We start from the raw sequence: 17,870 nt of genomic DNA, 5'->3' as shown, positions 1-17,870 counted from the left end.
AAGGGAATTTGATGAACACGTATTCAATATTGTTTGAGCTTTTTTTATAGAATGATCATAACCATGACAATAAATTTTGACCCGTTTTGGATTGTAATAAAGCTTTTCTAAAAGAGCTTTAAAACAAATTTATGAACCAACGTCGACTTCCGTCCATCGACTTAAATAGTGTCTTTCAAGAAAAGCAAATAAAATCTCTTCAGTCGCGATTTTATTCTGTAACTGGCGATGATGAAACTTCTGGATTAACTGAACAACAGGTTTGAATTCGTAGAGATTTGATCAACTCACAAACTATACATTTTATTTTCTATTTTCACAACCCAATAATAGTTCGTTAATGCTGTTCTCGATTCTGTTGAACCGAATGTTATAAGTCCATATGAATGCACCTTACTCTTTAGAAAAATAGATGCAGAATGCATTGGAATGAGTTTGAATATCATCTTGTTTTAAATTTTTATTTCGTATTTATCGGATAGTTTCGTGGGACGCATTTTCCACGTATTTTATTGAACATATTCATGAGTCGAAGGGAGTTCAGACAGCATTAGATCCGTTATATAGAGCAGAACCTAGCCATATTGCGTCATCTGCATCTCCTTTGCTTCATTCTGAATCAATTACGTACATTCTTCCTCTTCCTGAGATGAATTTATTTGTTTCGACTGCGGATGATGGCTTATTGAAAAGCTGGGATTCTACTTTTATTACACCAAATATGACATCTGATCACACGTCACTTACAGCGAAATTTCAAGACGTGGTTGTTTCCGATCCTCTTTTCGACGTAAAGACAGCTGAGCAGGAGCTTGTTGAGAAAGCACTAAAGAAGGAAGATCAATTTGCACCGATTGCACTTTTTTCTGAGATTGGTAAAGAAGATTTCAAGAAATTAGGATCTGCAGAACAAAAGTCTCCTGCGTCATCTTCAAAAAATGGTAGTTATGAAAGCAAACTGCAAGCCATTTTAAGCGAGCAAGCAGAAGGAAAAGGCGAGGATGGGCGCATAGTCGATCTGCAATTATCCGACAAGACAGCAGAAAAAACAGAGCAAACCTCCGAGCCCACAAAATTAGTCTCATTCTCCTCATATTCCGATGTGCTTGCGCGTATCCCAGACGATCGCGGCAGGCGCCTCACACACTCTGACCTGTACATGATGAAGCGGATGCAGCGCCTGCAGTTCAGAAAGTTCTCTGTTGATCAGAAGCAGAAGACACTGCGCTTTGTGAAGAAGAGGCAGACGCTGTGGGTGACATGCATGTGCGTGCTGCCGAGCATCACTCCACCAAGGATGAGGGGAAGTCGGAAGATTGCAAAACAAGAGAGGAAGGAGAAAGAGAAGGAGAAAGAGAAGATGAATGAGAGGAACAGAGTTGGATGCGCTGGCGGTGCAGCATCGACAGAGCGTGGGAGAAACATGATTGCAGGCAAATCATGTGATGGCAATAACAACGACAGCGATAGCGATGATGATGACGATGATGATGACAGCAGTGAAGAGGGCGACTTTCAGAACCAGACGAAGATAGTGGCAGTGGGGTCGAGTGAAGGCCATGTGACGTTCTATGAGATGCCTTCATTCAGAGCGATTGGGCAGCTGAAGAACCTGACAGCCACACCAACAGCACTCTGCACTGTCCGCCGCTCGTCTCTCAGCAAAGCAGCTTCCAAACAGACATCAAATTCGCCTCCGCTCACAACACCCAGATCGCCTTTCACCTCAACTACATCTTCTTCCTCATCTCCATCGTCCTCATCCTCCTCTTCTCCTTCACTTTCTTCTTCTTCCTTCCCTTCCCCCTTCCCTTCCCTCTTCCGCCAGGCGCCTCCTCCCAACGAGGTGTCCTCTCTCCGCTCTTCCTACCATCTCCTCTGCATTGGCGAGCACGACGGCACCGTCGAAATCGTCCTCCTTTCCCAAGAGCTCATCCACCGCACAACAGACTTAGCTACCATCCGCAGCGAGACCTGCCTCTCTTCCATCTTCGACGCTGCCTCCACATCTGCCCTGCGGCGCGATCTCGAACGGGACGAGCAGATGCGCCGGCTGGAGGAGGCGAATGCGAAGGAGCTGTTTGCCTCTGGCTCTGTCTCATCGACACTCGGAAGGAGTGCCACACTCACGCCGGCTGTGCCTGTGGAGGAGCTGCTGGAGGACGAGGGGCCCAGCAGTGTGGGTGGGAGGAGAGGAGAAGGAAGGAGAAGAGGAAGCAGCACTGACAGAGGAGGAGGAGGAGGAGGAAGTGGAGGCGGAGGAGGAGGGAAACTTCAGTATGAAGGGCTGCTGACAGACAGAGTAGGGCAGGATGTGATTTCACACCACACAAAATCTGAGCTGACATCTGCCTCTTCGTCTGCGATGAGTGCTTCATTCGACCCAGCTGCCTCTGTATCTTCCTCTTCTCTATCCCCCCTTGCGCTGGTGAAGAAGTTCAAAGGCCATGAAAGGCACATGGCACAGCACAGGATGCAGCAGATGGAGGAGAAGAAGAGAATGCGACAGGAATGGGCAGTGAGAGAGTCCACACCAAACACACAGTATGCATCATCACTCAAGTCTCATCCGATTGCTTATCCACCTTTGGACTCATCATCATCATCATCTGCTTCTTCTTCTTCTTCTTCTTCTTCTGCTTCTTCCGCTTCTCGCTCTCTTCGTGCATCAACCACTGGCACCATCCAAACCCAGCAGCCATCTTTGCAATCTTCGTCCTCTCAGTCCTCGCTCACACAAGAAGTTGTCCCCTCTCCTCTTTTATCGTCTTCACGAGACTCGTTCTATCTACGCTCCCATCCATCCAGAGGTTCTCTTCTTCCTCTCCTCCGCTCGTCCTCCACCGACCGCTGTGCCCACACCCCCTCCTCCTCCCATGACTCATCCACACGAGCTGACTATGAGCAGAATCTGAATGGAAGAGGCAGCAGAACTGACAGAGGCACCCCCAATCACTCAAGTGGAAGACGCTCTTTTTCTCAGTCACCTGCACGGAATTCAGTTTATTCTCGTCCGTATTCTCATTCTTTTGCTTATGATCCTTTTACTTCTCATTCATCATCATCATCATCTTCTTCTTCTTCTTCCTCTTCTTCCTCTTCTTCTCGTGAGACCTTCGAAGAATGGACGTCTTCTCCTTTTTATCTTCCTCCTCTGAGAGACGACCCAACAGAAGCATCTGCACGTCAACTGCGCCAAAAACTCAGAAACCAACCTTCTCTCTTGTCTTCTACTGCATCTGCATCAATTTCATCATCATCATCATCTTCTTCTCTCAAGCGCACTTTCTCATCCTCCACCCTCTCCTCCTCTGCCAAACAAGACAAACAACAGTCTCAGGCACAACAAGCTTCTTCAAACAAAACATCTCTTTCACATGTCAGTTCATTTGCTTCGTTGTCTCCTTCTCCTTCTTCTTCTTCTCCAAATGTTGATTCAAAAGAGAATGCAGATGAAACACTGCCTGCTCCAATCAGAACGGTTTCTCCTCCTCTTCTTCTGAAGAATTCATCATCATCGTCAACAACATCCTCTTCTCCTCTTTCTCCTCCTGTCTTCTCTCGTTCTCTTCCTTCTGTTTCTTCTTCTTCCTCCTCCTCTTCTTCCTCTTCCTCTTCTGTTTCTTCTGCTTCTTCCTCTCTCCACATCCACATCGCTGATCCCACTTCAGTCCCTCCTCTTCCTCTCCACTCTCTCCCATTCACTGACCCTCCACCTCAGTCTCGCCCTCAGCCAGACAGGCTCAGACACTCTGTTGCTGTTGTGCCTTCTTCTTCCTCTTCTTCTTCCTCCTCTGCCCCTGTCTCCACCCGCTCCTCTGTCGATGTCTCCCTCTCTTCCCGCACACCCAGAATGGTCTCCTTTGCTGCTGTGCCTGACACCCCGTCCACATTCGCCTCTCTCACCTCTGCTGTCTCTAAGAACTCCTTCCCAACACCCGAACGCAATCAGAATCATCTTTCACCTATTTCATCATCATCTTCTTCTTCTTCTCGTCAGAATTCATCTCACAACTCCCCTCGCTTCTCCACTTCAGCACCACAGCCATCATCCTCATCCTCTTCCTCCTCCTCTTCTTCCTTCCCTTTCCAAAGCCGTCCTCGCCCTCGTCTTGTTGTGCGCCCAACCGAAGGCAGCTGGTCGATGCGTGTCCATTCTGAAGCCATCACAGCCATGCACTGTGTGGAAGAGATGCAATGCTTGATCACTGCCTCTTATGACTCCACTGTGAAGTTCCTGTCGATTGACACATTGGAAGTGATTGGGTGTATCAAACAGGCAGGAGGAGAGAGAGAGAGAACAGGCAGTGAAGTAAATGCTGGAGACGATAGTATTACTGATAGCAACAAGAACAGCACAAAATACACAACCAAACAGACAAGCAACACACAACAAGGCTTATCTTCTTCTTCTTCCACAGTCTCACTCACCACTCTCTCCTCCCCCCGCACTGCCCTCGAAGCATCCGGGCACAGAAGAGGTGTGTTGTGTGTGGCGTGGCTGCAGAAGGCGCATCTGCTGGCGACAGCTGGCTTTGATGGGCGGATTCTGCTGTGGAATCCGAACACCCTCCGCTCGCTGGGAGAGCTGAAGGGCCACAGCGGGGCAGTGGTGTCTATTGTGGCAGATGAGAGTGAAGGGTACCTGATCTCTCTCTCTTTGGACAGGACAATCAGAATTTGGGACATAAGATCGCAGCTGTGCGTGCAGACGGTGTCTGCTTATGACGAAGCATCACAGTCATACATTACTTCAATGACGCTGTGTAAACACTTTGATGGAGTGAAGAAGAAGAAGAAGAAGGGGAAGAAGAATAAAGCAGATAAAAAGAATACAATGAAGACAATGACGACAAAGCAGGAGCACAACAGCAGAAGTAACTCTGTTAATTCTTCAAATGCATCTTATTCAGGGAAGAATGGAAGAAGAAGTGCGATGAATGCAAATGGCGAAGGAAAAGAGAAAGAAAAAGAGTTCGAAATGGAAGACGAGAAAGAGCGGACGAAAGAGCAGCAGCGGAAGAAGCGTCTGGCAGCGATGAAGAAGAAGCTGGAAAAGAAAGAGAATGCGATTGTGATGGGCAGCAAGCGGCTGTTCGTGTGGCGTGCCATCGACCTCTCTGACCGCTATGCCTTGTGTCACAGAACACCCATCGTATCGATCATCTACAGCGCCATCTTCGACCAGCTCATCACAATCGACGCCAGCTGCGTGGTGAATGTGTGGAAGGTGGCTGCTGGGCAGATGGCCTTCCGCTTCACCCTCCCGCACTTCGACTCGCCTCTCTGTGCCTGTCTCGACCAGAGCGAGAGAAGACTCATCAGCGGTGCCTGCGATGGCACAGTCTTCATCACCAACTACAACACAGGAGCTGTTCTGGGTGAAGTATATCCTCTGCCACACCCAGCATCAGATGTACAAGGAGTGGCACATGTGATCACTCCATCCAACATGAGACTCATCTTCACCGTCGGCGGGCAGCGCAAAGTGCACTGCTGCGAAGACCCCCAGCTGCCACTCGAGTCGCATTTCGAGTCACGCATCGACCCTTCGATCAACTCAGCAGAAGAGTTTGTGTCATCCACTGATGTCATTTCTGGTTCAACATCAGCACAGCAGAGCTCAAAGGAAGAGGCAGAAAGAGCGCAGAGACTGCTCACGAGGCGTCTGATGGACAAGCAGAAGGAGAAAGAACAGAAGGGCTCCTTCGCTTTTGGGGCAGGGCAGAATGCAGCTGGCTATTCACAGCTTGCTTCTTCTTCTTCTCTTCCTTCTCCTTCTTCTTCTTCTTCTGCCCAGACGTCTCAGTCCTCTTTGAATGTGCACTCGTCCAACCCCAATCCGAAAGCACACTTTCTCCACACCATCACCAATGGCAGGCACAAGGGCGATGTGACAAGTGTCTCCTTCAGCCCTCCTTCTCTGCTGGCAACAGCATCCACAGACGGAGTGGTTGTGCTGTGGAACACAGACAGCGGCTTTGCGAAGAACAGCTTCATGGCAACTGGGAAGCATCTGGGGAAGTATGTGGACGAGAAGAAAGTGGAGGCGAGGAGAGAAAGAATGAAAGAGAAGGACAAAGCAGACAGTTATGGAGATTCGAGTGTTGGTGGGAGTGGATCTGCAGGAAATGGAGGAGCAGACGAGGAGGACGAAGAGAGCGGCAACGAAGACAGTACTGGAGATACACTGCTAAATGGGAAAGATCAAGAACGCACTTCCTTTGAAGAGAACGAAACAGGGAGAAAGGGTGAGAAGGAGAAAGAGGAGCCATCTCAGCTTGACTTGCTTAATTCTCTTTATATGACAAAAGGCCTCTCTTCGACTCTGACAACATCTCAGACAGCTGCTGGCTCTCCTCTTCAGACAGACCGAAATGCTCTCTCAAACACATTTGGAATGACATCTGGCTCATCTGCATTGTCATCTGCACTCTCATCCACACTGCAGCCACGCGGCTCGCCTATCTCATCTTTTTCATCTGCTCAGCCATCAAAACAAGCACAGAACATTCAGAACTCTCAAAACACACAAAATACACAGGCACATCCCAATCTGCAGCCGAAGAAGGACACACGATGCATCACAACCTGCCTCTTCCTGCCTTCCTCCATCTCACGCAACACCCTCCTCACATTCGGCGTGGATGGCCATCTTCGCTTTTGGAATGCTCTCCAGACGCGGCTGTTGGCAGACATTGACACAGGGCTGAGAGGAGGAGGGTTCATTGCTCTGTTTGAGACACCCTTCTTTGCATATGATAGAGAAGGCAACCTGGCTGAAGAAGGGTCTCTACTGGAACAACGAACAAGAGGAGCCAATGGGAATTCTGCTGCTTCTCCTCAAAAAGGAGGCGCAAGACGATCTGCCTCGCGTGCCTCGTATTATCCGAGCACTCCTCTTTCTCCTCGTTCCAACGCCCACTCTCCATTCCCTTCGACTGCTGTCTCTTCTTATCGGATGCCTCCGCCTGTTCCTTTCCCTGTGCCCCATCAGCACAAACTGCCTCCTCTTCTGCTGGCTGTCTGCACAGCAAAGGGAGATCTGATGCTGTTTGATGCTGTTGAGCTGCTGAACAGCAACGCTGCTCTGCACCAGGCAATTCAACAGTCCAGCTCAATCTCTTCTTCTCTCTCTGTCCCTGGCACTCCCTCTGGCTCTCCTCTTTTGTCTGCTTCGTTCGCATACGGCTTGGGCGACTCATTGAAACCATCCCTTCTGTCAGTCACTGCCAATGCCACGTCTTCTCCCACTGTGAATGCAAATGCTGCAATTATGCCTTCCTCCTCTTCCTCCTCTTCTTCTTTCAATTCAGAAACTGCATCTCAATTGGGCTTCATTCTTTCTCCGTTGCATCCATCTTCTGGCTACAACTCAGCCCAGCGCTCTCCTCTCACCACTGCCCGATCACACCAGCGGAACGCCTCCTCCTTCTCTTCTTCCACCTCCAACAGCACTTCAGCCAACACCCCCGCAGGTTCCCCTCTTCAGTCACCACTCTCTCAGCCACTTCCTCCTCCACCTCCTCCACTCTCACCTGATGCTGTGCCTGTTCTCCCCGCTGAGCAGTTCATCAAAGCGCGCTGGCAGTGTCTGTATGACTTTCCCGATGTGTATCAGCAGCACCGCCAGCAGCTGAGAGAGGCAAGAGTGGCGAAGAGGCGGGTGAAAGAGAAAGAAAGAGAAGGGCTGTGGCAGACGATGATGGAGCAGATGCAGCTGGGGGTGAAGGTGAGTGCTGAGCAGAAGGCAGCAATAGATGCACTGGAGAGAGAGATTGAGCGATTGATCGAGATTGAAAGAGAGGAAGACGAGGTTGATGGTCTGGACAGTGGGAACAGCGACATCAAGGCCTCTTTCTCGTTCTTGAATGGAGGCCCCTCGTTCAACCCAGACGGAGAAAGCCAGTTTTCTGCCATTGACAAAGAAGTGTCTTCTGTTCTGTTCTTACCGTCGCTTCCATATGACACTCTTCTCGATCCATCTTTGGATGCTGCTGGGAAAGGGAAACCGAACAACATTTCGTCCACTTCCCCTTCTTCCCCTTCTTCTTCTTCTTCCTCTTCCTCTTCCTCTTCTTCCACCAGCCGCCCCACCAGCCGTTCCTGTGCTCTTCCCCCCTATGTCACTCCTCCTCCCTTTGTGTGTGTCACCATCGATGTGCACTGCTGCCTCTTCACACTCGACGGCGCCTTCGTCGGCTGCTACGGAGTGCCTGTCATCACCAACCAGCCAGACATAGATCTCAGCCACTGCTCTGTCAGCAGATCATTCGTCTCCTCTTGTCAGGCGTGGAGAGAACAGGTTGACGCCTTCGAGGACGAAGAGGAAGGAAACGAAGGAGGAGCAGCGGGGATGGGGTTGGGGAACACTATCTCTTCTAATTTCTCTTCTCTGCTTCGATCGACTTCTCCAACAAACATGTCATCTTCACTTGCCTCGTCTGCTCCGCATTATCCATCGCTCTTTCTTCCCTTCAGCAACTACTTCGAAGGATTTGATGTTCTTCTGCCTCCGATGCCTCTCCCCCTCTCTTCAGCGCCCCTTCTCTCGTCTTCTGCTTTCCTCAGCCGCTTCACCCGAAGAAGAAATCTGTCAACCCCTTTCTCAACAATCACTTCATCTGCTCTTGCTTCTATCCCTTCCGTGTCTCATCTCTCTTCTCCTGCTGCTCCTTTTCAGAATCCTTCTTCTTCTTCCTCTTCCTCCTCTTCTTCTTCCTCCTCCTCTTCTTCCTCATCCTCTTTTCATTCACATACTTCAAGTATCTCATCTTCACAACGTGCGCCAACTCCTGTTCATCCTATCTTTGCATCGGACGATGAACAAACACGAAACAATCAAGTTGTTTCATCTTCATCATCTTCTTCCTCTTCATCCTCCTCTTCTGTCATAAGTGCCCTTCAGTCAAAACTGAATGTGGTGGAGACAAATCAAGTGTCTTTACTCAACTACAACTCAAACGATGACGAGAAAAGAGATGCTTCAAAGGCTTCAAACATTTCAGTTGAAGAAAACGAACCACTTTCTGGTTCATCTGTTTCCCCTCGTCCTTCTTCTCCTCTTTCTCCCACAGCCACTTCTGCTCTGACTGCGCTGTCTTCATTCACACCTGCACGCCCTTCTGATTTGAACAATTTATCATCATCATCTTCATCATATTCTTCTTACCCTTCCTCCTCTTCCTCCTCTTCCTCATCATCATCTTCTTCTTCCCTTTCCTCCACCCAAACAATATCTGGCATCCCCCTCTCCCTTCAGCCTCCTCTCATCTCCCTCCGCCACACGTCCTCTCCTCAGCAGAAGCAGCAGGCAACATCCATTCTGCTCTCCAGAAGAAAAGCCATGCACACTTCACTCAACCAGCCCCCTCCTGTCACTTCTCCTCTCATTTCACAATGAAAAAAAAAAAAAGGAATTAAAAATGTTGTTTCTATCGCTTTTTTGAATGCTTGTTGTAATGTCCTTAATATTCATGTTCAATTCTTAAAGTCTTTTTTTGAACTTTGTTTTTTGTATTGTTTTTTTAAGATATGTTCCATTTATTTTATTATGTTTGAGAATGGAAAGATAAATAAGAATTACTTATGTTTTCATTGGAAATTCAAAATTCAAAAAAAAAAAAAAAAATAAAAAAGTTCTTATTTTTCTTTCAATTTTTATATTTTTTATTTGCTGACTTATTTCTCTCAACAGCATATCTTGAGAAGCTGTTCATAACTGTTGGCTCGAGCCATCAAACACAAAAACATATAGAAAAATTATTTAAAGATACAAAAACGGAATCAAAAACAAAGCTTGTAACAAAAAAAAGAAAATAAAGATTAATCAAAAGCAAAAGTCATTTAAAGATAACAGGACTGAATAGAAGTGATAGATTATGGTGGTGAATGCATATTAATTTCAAACAGTGAATGGTACAATTCAGATTAAATGTACTCACAAGAATAAAGAAAATTAAGAAAGAATATGCATAGCCAATATTTTCAACCTATCAAACAAATCTTTAAAGTCAATGAAATATTTCTGAAAAATTTGCATTAACATGATTCTAAAGATAAAAAAAAGAAACAAAATGGTGAAACGAAATCTCAAGTAGATGAACTTGATCACTGGTTGATCAAAATTAAAACAACAAATCAAAATGTACATAGTGGCCATAAGAGGAATTGACGTGTTCGACAAGACGCTAAAAAATTACATTACCCAATTGACATATTTCACAAATTTACTCTGCTGTTATGCTTGAATGAAGGGGAACATAACAACAATATAAAATGCCCACTTGAAATTAGCGCTGATTGAAGAAAAGTCTGATGTGCTATAAGGAGAGAAATGAAGTGCTCCAGAGCTCACAAGATCGAGTTCTGATAAGAATAAATATCTGTTTCGTCATCCACAGTCAACATCACCTGCATAAGCGGATGATTCTATTCCACATTCGTTACTCCCACGCAAAATCCTAAAGTATCCCTGCTCACCCCATTCATATCCCCAGGAATTTTGCACAAGCCAATATTTCACTCCATCCTCAATACCCCACCCCATTAAAACTACAGCATGCCCTCCAACTTTATTTCCAGACAAATGTTTGTAGATTCCTTTGCTGTAATAGAAAAAGTCCTCGTACACAACGTATGTAACTTGAATAGGTCCATTATTATAAAGTTCATCTTGAAGCTCGCTGGAATCAAGTCGCCTGTAGTTATTAATAGTATTGCGTTGAAGAACCGATCCATTTACACATCGATGAGGGCATGATGGAATTCGGCCACTTCCAGAACGATATGGCCAACATGATTCTGTTGTTATCCCAGTCGTTAAAACCCATGTCCAAGAATTTTCTTGATAGCCTCCATTGCATCCAAGATCATTTGAATCGCAAGAAATCAGGTCCTGCGGAGAAAGGTGGCCCTTTCCGCATCCTAAAATGCCAAATCTATCTCCAAGGCTCTCAGCAATACTGAATGCCCAGCAAGATCCACATTTTTCTTGATCACGAACAGGAAGGATGGCATTTGGCCATTCATCTCTTGCATCAAACGATTCAGGAACATAAAATGAATCTTCAATTGTAAATTTTTCGACTGGTCCAATAGCCAATGGAGCTAACAAAGTTAGCCGGGCTCGAGTTATAATATCCCGGGAATATTCATGGGCTGACCAAGTTGCAGCAGGATTTCTGTTGATGATGTTTACCAGTGGCTCTCCAGATATCAGTACTACGAGGAAAAATATTATCATTTACAACTATTCCTGAATGCTTCTGCCCTGTTTTATTAGCTGTCGCCACTGTAGAACAGTTGGAGCAATACTATTTTGCACTTTTCTCTATATTAAGGGTATAACCATTTTATGAATAAAAAAAGTTGAAAATAAAAAGAATTTGTTTTTTATTTTTTAATAAAAAAAATTATCTGTATTATTTTAATTTTTTCATTAAATCCTCCAAAATGTCTCTGCATTCTTGGAGAAGTGAGAATGATGAGTCATTTTGGAAAGCATTTTTAGTTTTTGTGATTGTATTCTTGACTTTCAATAAATACTTCATGACCTTTGGTCTCCACTGATCTTTCACCTCCTGAGGCAGTGGTTGAAATGATCCTTCTGCAGAGGCGACTTCTTCCTGGCTGATGCTCTGGCACGGGTTCCTTACAAGGCAGCGATCGACAGCTTCTTTCAAGCAGACTGCCACGTCGTGTGTGGCTTCAGCGACTGACTGAAACTGAGGGGCGACTGAAAGGAACTGGACACACTCGTGTTTCTCTACGTGCTGCAGTCTTCGGTCGAGGCAGTCGAAGCAGCTGGCGTAGTTGCCAATGAAGGCGTAGAAGGATGAGCACACCTTTAGCACAGAAGAGGTGGAGAGTGTGGTGTGTGTCAGGATGAGCTGCACAAGCTGCTCCAACTGCCGGCTGATCGCGGCAAATGCTGACGTCTTCTGATGAAGCGCCAAAGAAGAAGAAGTGGATGTTGCGTTTTCTCCTTGTCTCTCTCCATCTTCTTCTTCATCTTCATCGTCTGAGTCAAAGTCAAACAAAGATGTCGACACTTTATTCTCTTTCTCTTTTGCTTCATTTCCCAGTTCCTTCTCAGCAGAAATCGGAGTAACTCTCAATGACTTGTTTTCTTTCTCCTTCTCTTTCTCCTTCCTCCTCTCCTTCTCCTTCTCTTCCTCTTCCTTCCTCTTCTCCTCCTCTTCCCTCTCCCTCTCTCCTGTCTGTCTCCACTGCCTGATGATCTCCTCCAAGCACTCCACATCCACACTGCAATGCAGCTCACACAGCCTCCTCATGGCATACACCGCCCTCCCCGTCCTCTTCAGCCCCACCGCTGCCACAAGCAGATTCTGCCACATCTTCGCATTGTTGAACTCGCACCTCACCGCCTGCTCAAAACAATGGAACGCGTTCTCCTTCTCCTGGATCTTCAGATACCCTGCCCCAAGATTGCTCCATGCCTCGCCACTGTCTGGCCCCACTGCCAATGATCGCTTGAATGCCTTCACAGCCCCTGCATAGTCGCCCAGCCTCAGCCGAGTAGCACCCAACGAGAACCAATGGCCAGGGAAGAGCTGGTTGAGCTTGAGGGCAGCTGACAGATGCTGCTCTGCCTCGCTCCACTTCTCCCGCCGCACGCACAACATGCCTGCCCTCCTCAGCGCAGTGGCAGCTGAATGCGACGATACCTCCCACGCCTGCAGGTAGTACTGCTCGTCTTCAGTCACATCGCCCATTGCAATCAGCGCCTGCACGCTGTGTGGCGTCTCCCTCAGCCTCTCCTCCACAATCTTCTTTGCCCGCGGCGCTTGCCCACACACCACCAGACAGTCAACCATCTTCGCCCACATCCCAACCTTCTCAAACAGCTCCAGCGCAGATGCTGCTGCACCCATCCGCAGAAAGGCATCGCCAACTTCTCCTCTGAGGATGGCAATGGGGGGGAAATCAACTGCAAAGAACACATCCGCCACACGAATGGCTGGTGGAGGCGATGCATCTGCCATCTGATCGCACAGTGCCTGCAACTGGAGGACCGCTCTGTCAGCTGTGCGGTTGACGTAGCTTTCGCAGCGTGCGCGCAGAAGGAGGGTGAGAGAGAGGAGGGCGTAGGACGACGGAGAGGCGAAGACAGACTCGACGTGGGCGACGACTTCGTCGCGAAGGAGGTCTTCGCGCAGAGAGGAAGGGGTGAGGATGAGGAGAAGGGCACGGTTGAGGATGATGGAGTGCAGGAGAGGAAGAGGAAGAGGGGGTGTGGAGGGGGTTATGGATTGGTTGTCTTGCTTTGTTGGATGTGAAGATGAAGATGATGATGAAGAGGAAGTCAATGAAGAAGAAGAAAGAGAAGAGGAAGAAGAGGAGGAAGAAGAAGAAGCAGAAAAGTCAGATGTGTCATTTGATTGAAGTGAAGAGGGAGGGAAGTATGGCAGAGGAAGAATATCTGGTTTCTCGTCGTGTATGACAGTTGGCAGAAAAAAAGAAATCTCACTTTTTGTTGGCTGTGATTGAGGTGTTTGTTCATTTTGTGCTTCTTCTTCAGAATTAGATGAGGAAGAAGAAGAAGAAGAAGAAGAAGATGATGATGATGATGATGATGATGAAGGTTGAGGTGATGAATTGGGTGTTTCTTCTGTTGAATCCACAAGATCAGGTCTCATTTTTGTGTGTGGATGAAATTGAAGATATGCCATTTCAAATGAATGAAGAGCAGCTGAATAAGATAAAATAGATGAAAATTTAAACAAATGAAATAAATTTTATAAGAAAGAAAAGAAAAGAAAAGAAGAAAAGAAAAGAAGAAAAGAAAAGAAAGATAAACACACCTTCAGAAGACACTTTTGTCTCCAGTACAAGCTGTGTGGTAGGAGTCTGCTGGTGTGCTGTCCTCACGCCTAGCCGCCCAGTCAGAGAGAAGCGATAAGGTGACAGCTCTTCAGCAGCCTTGTGCCACAGCTGTGCCTGCTGCCAGTCGCCCATCAGACGCATTGCAGAGGAGCACTCGACAAGAAGAGAGGCTGTGAGAACATCCCACTCGGCGCTTGTGAGGCTGCTGGGGGAAGATGAAGGAGAGGAGGAAGAGGAGGAAGCAGAAGCAGAAGAAGCAGAAGAAGAAGAAGAAGAAGAAGAAGAAGAAGAAGTGGAAGAAGAGGAAGATGATGAAGATGATGAAGTGTGGTGCTGTTGTGGTTGAAGTTCATGTGGTTCTTCAGCATTGCCTGCCTCACCTTCATCATCAAGAAACTTCTCGTCAAAAATTGCGCTTTTCAGCTTCTGTATTCTTTCAGCCTCTTCTGTTCTGCTTGGACACATCCTGCTCAGAAGATCCAACTGACTACGGAACGAGGCCAACACACACGAATGGAGTGTCTCAATACCTTCATCTGTAACTCGTTGTAAGCACATGGCTGCTCTTATAACCCAAAAATGGTGCAGCTTTATATGAATAAAAGAAAAGTAAAATGGTTGTTTCGGAAATAACAGGTATTGCACAAATATTTGCCAATAATATTTATTTTTAATTTTTTAATTTTATTTTAAAATAATTCCAATCAACAAGTCAAACGTGAAGGTTATTCAAATGTTTTGGTGCAAAGTTAATGAGCACTTCAGCAGCAATACCAAGAAAGTGCAAATTATCTATATGTGATTGAGGTGCTTCAGGGAAAAGCATCTTCATAGCATGTTCATTGAACTCTTTAACTGTTTCCTCATCGTTAAAAAGAGTAACGTTTTTCAAATCAGTCAAATGAGGACCCGTCCAAGATGCTTGAACGAAGGAAAGAAGAACAGAAATGCCTAAAGATGAGAAATAACACTTTATTCGAAAGAAGAAAAAACAAAAATAACCGAAAGTCAGCAAAGCAATTTGCCTTGCATCTTCGTTGGTTAAAGCGTCTGTCTGGAAAGAATTTTGTGCTAGCTGACATAGCGGAATGGAATCATCAACAAATGATTGCAGCGCTTTCTGAAATTCTTTAAAAACAAAAAATTATTATATTGTAACGCAAATTTTAAGCGCAAACCAGTCAGTGATTTTGCATTGTGTAAAGTTGTAAAGCAGCAATTTGTCATGCAACGTACATACTCACCAGATAAAACATCATTCAGAAGATCATGAAACAATGGATAATCTTAATTCTTCATTAAAAATACTATAATAGGAAGCAAATAATTTTAAACCATTGAATAAATCTGCATTTTTTTTTGATGCAGGTGACAAATATAGAATAATTAGTTCATATGCAATTTTCACTCCTACTCTTTCTTTCCATTCGCTGCTTACTTCGGGAATATGATCAAATGCATTTGTGTCAACAGCTCTTCTTGATTGCATCAATGTCAAAAAGTATAAAGTGAAATAATCGATTTTCTATTTTGATCTTAAAATTAATTCATTTCGAAAATGTGGTTATTCAAGGGTTATTTGATCAGAAAACAATTAAAATTTTGTGTTTTCCATTTATTACCCAGTATCATGGGTTGGATATTTGCCCTATCAATTATAATATTAAATTATGCAACTGTTACTCGAAGAAAGCCTCCGACAAAACTTGAAATTGGAGTGTTAAAGGAAGTTGAGGATTGTGAACAACGAGTTAAATTATTCGATGAAGTTGAGGTATGAAGCTAAATTCTGTGTTATATCTTTATTGAAAATATTCTTATATTATTTTCTGAGATTGCATATAACATATCACTTTTCACAACACGAAAACTTTTAACTGGTACAAACAGCACAGAATCGCACATATTTCGAGCTGGATACGGAGACGTCATTCAAGGTTTTTATATACTATTTCTTCTTTTGTGAATTTAAATAGTTTAACTTTCGTTGTGCCAACAAATTTCTCAATTCAAAAAGGTCTTGATTGGGTTTGATTCATTTTTTCTCTAATAATTTTTATTCATTATTGATAATTTTTATTTTAGGGCATCCTTGGGATGTGTGTTGGAGAGATTCGTCGACTTCATATTCCTCCTTCTTTGGGATATGGAATGAGAGGTGGAGGAGATGGTATTCCTGGATTTGTTTCTCTGACGATGGATGTAGAATTATTAGATCATTATCCTAGAAATTTTTCTGCGTACTACAAACGTCGTTTGCATCGTTTGAGCGAAAATGCAGAATGGAAAGAACGGGAAATGATCAATGAGAAGCGTAGAAAAAAGATGACGAAAGAAGAAATTCAGGCAGATATCGATAGAGAAGAGAAAGAAGATCGACGATTTGGAAGGTATCACAAAAAAGAGGATAAATGGGCAAAGAAGAAAGATCATTCACTTCCGTATGGTTGGATGAATCATGAACTCGAAAAGGCTGGAGCAGAGGGGTATTCTGAAGCTGAGAGAGAGAGAAAGATAGCGGAAGAAGAGCGGAGAAACAGATGGGGAGACGATGAAAAGCAGAAGAGAAGAAGGCGAGAGCAAAAATGGAGAGAGCTTTATTCTGTGTTGAAGAGGAGAAATAGATTAAGGGAAATTATTAGAGCTGCAGAAAGAAACCCGGAGCTGAAAAAAGATATAATTGTGAGAACCCCGAAACCTGTTCCAAAAGTGTTGAGCGAATATCAGGAAAAGGAAAGGGAGAGGGAGAAAGAAAGAAAGAAAAAAGGAGGGAAAAGAGGAGGAAAAAAATCATTGAAGAAAGTTGACCATAAAAAAATGGAAGATTTGTGATTTTTATCAGACTGTTTCATAAATAGAATTTTTTTTTAAAACACTTGCGTTTTTGGAAAAAATATGTGTTTATATTTTTTTTTTCTTCTTTGAAATGTCAGTAATTTTATCAAACGATAATAAATTTGATTATGATGGAAATAACGATAAAAAAATAAAGCTAACTGATTGAATTTTTCAAATTTCATTCTTTCTGTTTTTCAAATAGATGATTTATTTTTTTCATGAGTGGCGCACTGAATTTTGACATGAAAATATAAATAACTGATGAACGTGAAAAGTATTGGATATCTCAAACAAAAAAAAATCACGAAAATTATTCAACAGAAACAACGAATGAATAAAAAAAATTTACGACATTAGGAGCAGAATACTTCCATTTATGAAACAAACAAAAATTAGTTTCAAACAATTTCAACAATCGCAAAAAAAAAAATTTTTTTTGACAATTTCTTGCAAATATAATATTGAAATATTTAAAAATCGAGGAAATTCTAAGAAAGTTCCATGTGGAACAAAATTCAAAAAGTTAAAAATTTCGTCCCATGAAAAAAAAAAGCCGAATAGTTTGTATCTCTCTTATTTATCTTATGCATATGTTCATTAATTCTTTTTTTTTTTTTTTTTTTTTTTTTTTTTTTTTTTTTTTTTTTTTTTTTTTTTTTTTTTTTTTTTATGATTATATTTGCTTAAAAACCACAGTGAAATTTTGATTTTTATTAAAATAATACTCCTATTCGAGAATTTATTCATCCAAAAATACAGTTTTAAAAAAATATATTTGTTGGTTGATAATACGTGAAAAAGCTGACAACCCGGGATTTTTTCTTTATGATCACCCCCTTTATGTGTTGTTATGATGAAACACCGAGAGAAATTGAACCTTCGCAGATTTATATCTTTTCCTTCTTCGTCTGAATATAGAAAGAATTCAACAAGTCAGCAAAGAATTCAGAAAATAATTGTAAAAGAAGGTTTCAGAGCATCAGATGTATTCAAGGTGGGTTAGAATTAGAAGAGTGCACACTGCAGAGCTGTTAAGGAGAAAAATGAACATAGAGACGTCGGAATAAATGGAAGACCCAGGAAAATCAGAAAAAAGTATCTCGATGGAATATCAATGCCAATAAAAATGCTTTTCACCATCTTAATGGAACAACTGCAAAGCAATGTTAAAATGCAGTTTGAAT

General features: G+C 44.0%; 3 protein-coding genes across 3 annotated transcripts; 2 read left to right on the top strand and 1 right to left on the bottom strand.

Moving 5' to 3' along the window:
* Nucleotides 1-131: 131 nt before the first annotated feature.
* MONOS_1835 (uncharacterized protein) lies at nt 132-9,717 on the top strand (the record flags this gene model as incomplete). The annotated part of the gene is made up of 3 exons (XM_067871362.1): nt 132-260; nt 334-433; nt 483-9,717. 3 exons carry the CDS (start codon nt 132-134, stop codon nt 9,401-9,403), a joined length of 9,150 nt encoding a protein of 3,049 aa, XP_067723718.1. The 3' UTR covers nt 9,404-9,717.
* Nucleotides 9,718-11,377: 1,660 nt separating this feature from the next.
* MONOS_1836 (putative tetratricopeptide repeat protein 27) lies at nt 11,378-15,386 on the bottom strand. Its single transcript, XM_067871373.1, has 6 exons — nt 15,184-15,386; nt 15,027-15,134; nt 14,851-14,976; nt 14,567-14,799; nt 13,827-14,436; nt 11,378-13,714 (listed from the first exon to the last, which is right to left on the bottom strand). The coding sequence occupies exons 1-6, from the start codon at nt 15,335-15,337 to the stop codon at nt 11,424-11,426; spliced, it is 3,522 nt and encodes a 1,173-aa protein (XP_067723717.1). The 5' UTR covers nt 15,338-15,386; the 3' UTR covers nt 11,378-11,423.
* Nucleotides 15,387-15,438: 52 nt separating this feature from the next.
* MONOS_1837 (putative FK506-binding protein 2B) lies at nt 15,439-16,853 on the top strand. Its single transcript, XM_067871384.1, has 4 exons — nt 15,439-15,622; nt 15,683-15,785; nt 15,866-15,876; nt 15,934-16,853. Exons 1-4 carry the CDS (start codon nt 15,479-15,481, stop codon nt 16,678-16,680), a joined length of 1,005 nt encoding a protein of 334 aa, XP_067723716.1. The 5' UTR covers nt 15,439-15,478; the 3' UTR covers nt 16,681-16,853.
* The last annotated feature ends 1,017 nt before the right edge of the window (nt 16,854-17,870 follow it).

Source organism: Monocercomonoides exilis, assembly GCF_001643675.1.
Source record: "Monocercomonoides exilis strain PA203 chromosome Unknown scaffold36-1065637, whole genome shotgun sequence".
Taxonomy (NCBI): domain Eukaryota; phylum Preaxostyla; order Oxymonadida; family Polymastigidae; genus Monocercomonoides; species Monocercomonoides exilis.
This window is presented reverse-complemented; position numbering and strand designations above follow the sequence as displayed.

Excerpts from the sequence above, each read along its gene's own strand:
- MONOS_1836 (XM_067871373.1), bottom strand. The coding sequence starts at position 15,337 with ATGCAATCAAGAAGAGCTGTTGACACAAATGCATTTGATCATATTCCC. Across the intron at positions 14,977-15,026 it reads CAATGCAAAATCACTGACTG|AATTTCAGAAAGCGCTGCAA; the intron begins GTTTGCGCTTAA and ends TTGTTTTTAAAG. Across the intron at positions 14,437-14,566 it reads AACATTTGAATAACCTTCAC|CTGCACCATTTTTGGGTTAT; the intron begins GTTTGACTTGTT and ends ATTCATATAAAG.
- MONOS_1837 (XM_067871384.1), top strand. The coding sequence starts at position 15,479 with ATGGGTTGGATATTTGCCCTATCAATTATAATATTAAATTATGCAACT. Across the intron at positions 15,623-15,682 it reads AATTATTCGATGAAGTTGAG|ATTGCATATAACATATCACT; the intron begins GTATGAAGCTAA and ends TTATTTTCTGAG.